Source organism: Embiotoca jacksoni, unplaced genomic scaffold (assembly GCF_022577435.1).
Source record: "Embiotoca jacksoni isolate LCO1_2020_lvr unplaced genomic scaffold, fEmbJac1.0.p SCAF_8, whole genome shotgun sequence".
Taxonomy (NCBI): domain Eukaryota; kingdom Metazoa; phylum Chordata; class Actinopteri; family Embiotocidae; genus Embiotoca; species Embiotoca jacksoni.
Window position 1 is genome coordinate 18,242,788 of NW_027185436.1, and position 4,046 is coordinate 18,246,833.

General features: G+C 45.9%; 1 protein-coding gene across 1 annotated transcript; it reads right to left on the bottom strand.

The window, feature by feature from the left end:
* Positions 1-1,263: 1,263 nt before the first annotated feature.
* On the bottom strand, positions 1,264-3,145 carry aplnra (apelin receptor a). The gene has a single exon (XM_069138926.1). The coding sequence runs from the start codon at positions 3,012-3,014 to the stop codon at positions 1,929-1,931; it is 1,086 nt and encodes a 361-aa protein (XP_068995027.1). The 5' UTR covers positions 3,015-3,145; the 3' UTR covers positions 1,264-1,928.
* Between the last annotated feature and the right edge of the window lie 901 nt (positions 3,146-4,046).

Sequence of the window (4,046 nt, forward strand, 5' to 3'; positions counted from 1 at the left end):
TAACATATGATCTCTCACACACAAACACACGATGAATCATTCACGTTTTCACACATGTTGTTACTTTAAGACAGTGCTGCAAGAAGATCTCGTGAAGCTGTAACCCCCCCTCCCCAACACCCTCACCCCCGTCACAATTTCTTTTTTTTTCCTCTGCAAGAAAAAAATCTTGCCACTCAGTGTGTTGGAGCATCTGCAGTCTGACACCCCCACCCCCCTTCTCCCAAATCTCGCCCGGCACCCCAACAACTGCTCTAACTGCAATCTCTTGTCAGCGGGGACAAATATTGACTTGTTTGGTGGCCCAACTTCTGCCAGGATCAGAGCCCCTACTTCCCCCCTGCCACCGCCATTTCTAAATGGTGATTATGTCTAACAGAGCTCATTACTGTCAAATCAAAGGATCCCTAAGAAGAGTCACTCATTAGTAATGAGCCTATTATTCTGTGAACATGTGGGGTTTGGTTGGTGTTAGATAGTCCTGACTGGACAGTCTTTTTGTGACAGTAATAACATTGTTTAATGCATATTTGAGGTACTTGGAAATCTATTTATATGCTTATTATTTAACAGAAAACACATGATTCAGAATACTTCGATGGTGCCTCCTTCTGATTTTTATAAATAAATACAGGCTTTCAGATTCAATAACCTTTGACTGCAACCTGTAAGTCTTTATCATCAAGTAGTTAAAGTATCATGGCTGATGGGAATCACAATTGAGAATACACAGTCTGAGGATGGCCGGTACTTTGCATAATCCTGTTACAGTCTGGATACTGGCTGTGAATCAATAAGAGATTAGAGATCTACCAGTCTCAGGTGTAAACCGAATGCAAAGGTATTCACAACAAAGCGTCCACCCTTTGGAGAAATTTAGCACTGACATAACAGGACGGTATAACGAAACTGACGTAAAACTGCAGGTTAGATATTTACATTTGGTATTAGATTGTCCTCAACTTTCTCCACCTTTAAAATGATACTGTAAAAACTAACTACACACACGCACACACACACACACACACACACACACACACACACACACACACACACACACACACACACACACACACACACATACTCAGAGAGATCTGGTTCATAGCACACATCTTTAATACAGTAGTTAGTTACAGTAATGTCAAAAAAATAAAACATTTACATCAGTTTGGAACATTTATAAGGTTCCTATTTCCCCTTTAGTGCCGCAACTACACTGCGAGACCCCTCCATCCCATCCCATCCCACCCCACCCCGCCCCGCCGCTGTTCCTCAACAACATTTGTCAACTGCCATCTGCCTGTCTGCCCCGTCTCCTCTCCACAAACTATATAATTAAGCGCAACACCTTTTCTCCTCTTACACCTCCCTCTTGCAGCCCCGACTTCTACCCTCACAAACATCAGGCTTTTAAGAGGACACTGCTGTTTGATATCCCTGCTCACACATTATTATTTATTTTACAAGTGCTTCTAAAACAAAACAACAACAGATCTGAACAAAAATGGTATGAAAATACTGTACATGTTTCATCCAGTGTAAACAGATTTCTGTTCAAATCAATTCACAATTCATAATTCTGCCCTCTTTCATGGTAGAAATGAGAAGGTTTAGAAGAGCAGGACAAAACAAAACAAAAAAATATAGACTTTTTCTCTGAGAATTTGAGGAACAAAGCAGCTCAGGAGCTCAGCCAGCTGGCTCCAGCTTCCCAAGTCCACACAACATGGAGAGCATTGACGTCTCTCGCTGCAGAATAGGAGGAACATCTAATGGATTTCATGACTGTAGGCAGTGACATTTCAAAGTCCATCGTATCATCTTACCAGCTTTAAACAATGGACACATAAAGTCTGTATTTTTACAAGTGTTCCAGTAGTTGGAGCTGGGACCGTCCCGCAGCCCTGCTTCACTTCTCCTCTTACTCTCTAAACCTTGGTGGCCAGAGACTGAACCTCTGACTTCTGAGTCTGGGCGCTGAGCGTAGATGACATGGAGCTCATCTGGCCATGCATAGCCTTCTTCAGGTTGAGCAGGCACAGACACTGAGAACGAAAACGCAGGTCAAAGAAGGCGTACAGGAACGGGTTGAGGCAGCTGTTGACGTAGGCCAGGCAAGTGGCGTAAGGGTGAGCCAGCAGCAAGAAACGCAGGAAGCCGCAGGAGCTGGGAGCCAGGTTCAGGTAGGAGAGGGCATCCATGCTCTTCAGCACGTGGAAGGGAGTCCAGCAGATGGCAAACACCACCACCAGTGTGGTGATGATCTTCAGCAGACGCTTTTTCTTCTGGTCCTCCTTGCGCAGGTTGTTGAAGTGGCGTGTGACGGTGCAGCCGATGAAGCAGTAGAAGATGGTCATGGCCAGGAAAGGTAGGAGAAAACCCAAGGCGGAGGAGGACAAGCTGAGTCCTGCGATCCAGAGGTACTCGTGCCTCTGGTTCATGGTCACCAGGCTGAAGTCCATGGCACATGTGGTCCGGTTGCTGTTCAGGTCATTCACGGTGGTGCGGAAGAGCAGCGTCGGCACAGCCAGGAGGCCAGATAGGAACCAAATAGCACCCAGGGATGCCAGCATGGTGCCCCGCGAGCGCAGCCGGCTGCTGGACAGAGAGTGCACGATGGCCAGGTAGCGATCAAAGCTCAGGCAGGTGAGGCAGAAAACACTGGCATACATGTTGACCAGAACTACATAGCTGCTGATCTTGCACAGAGCCACACCAAACGGCCAGTGGTAGCCGAGCGCAGTGTACACGGCCCACAGAGGTAAGGTTACAACAAAGGTGAGGTCAGCCAGGGCCAGGTTTCCTATGTAGACATCTGCAGCCCGACGTTTAGATTTGGACCTCCACACGGTGAAGATGACCACGCCGTTACCTGACAGGCCCAGGATGAAGATGAGCATGTAGAGGACCGGGATCAGGGAGTAAGAGGGCTCCCACTCTGAGAAGTCACAGGCAGTCTCATTGTCTTCATAATAATCATAGTTATCAACATATTCCCCAGATGTGGTCTCCATGCTGCAGTGGTAAAAAAATATTATTATTATTTTTTAAAGCAATCCTTAATTTTCAGGATAAAAACAGTCCTGTACAGTTCCAGACGGAGAATCAAAGCAAAACTCAGAGAATCACAGGAGCTGCTGGGGGAGAGGACAGATTGTGTGAGAGTGAGTGACTGTTGGCGCTGTCTGCCTTTTTAAACTCGGCCCTCCACACCCCTGGTTCCCTCCCAGGACGACCCCCCACCCTCCTCCTCCGACCCGGGAAAACATCACTCAGCTCCCCCTCCTCCTCCTCCTCCTTCTCCCCCTCCTCCTCTCTCTCACCTCTTCTGGCGCAGCCCATCCCTCTGCCCCGAGGACGAGGAGCCCCGAGGACGAGGAGCCCCGGTCTTCCCCTCGCAGATGTACACAGGCCAAAAAACAAAACAATTCTACATTTGTAAAATGAGCACACAAAAAAACGTGTAGGAGAAGACTTGAATTGATTACAAATTAAGAATTGGTCCACATGAGATCCCACAATGAGAGTTAAAAATGTAAAAAGTTTTTGGCTACTACTACTACGACTACTACAGTAATAATCATTATCATACTAATAATAACGTCATCAAACTACATATAATTAGCCTTACTATTCGTTACCGGTGTGAATAAATTATGTCATGTAAACGGATCTGTCCCCTCTGCCTGCACTTCACTTTTCCCCCTCCCAACTTTATCTTTAAAAACGCCCCTCTTAGTATCGCTTTACTGACATTTATATTTCAGAAAAAGCTGACTGTGGTCTTGTGCGGAACATTTCTGGACGTTTTGGCTCCTCTTGTTTTACATCACAATCATTCCAGTTAAAAGCCTGTTAAAAGTGAGAGTCGCGCAGTTTTTGTCTTTTCTTGTCCAAATTTTGTTTTTAAAGTTGAAACTTTATTTCATGAGAAATCTTCGGAGTTTAATTGAGCGTCCTAGAACCGGGAGCTCATAATTAGATCGACAGCGAACTGTAAACTGTTTGAAGATTAGATTAAATGTCAGTGGGCAGCTCGCAGGGTG

Excerpts from the sequence above, each read along its gene's own strand:
- aplnra (XM_069138926.1), bottom strand. The coding sequence starts at position 3,014 with ATGGAGACCACATCTGGGGAATATGTTGATAACTATGATTATTATGAA.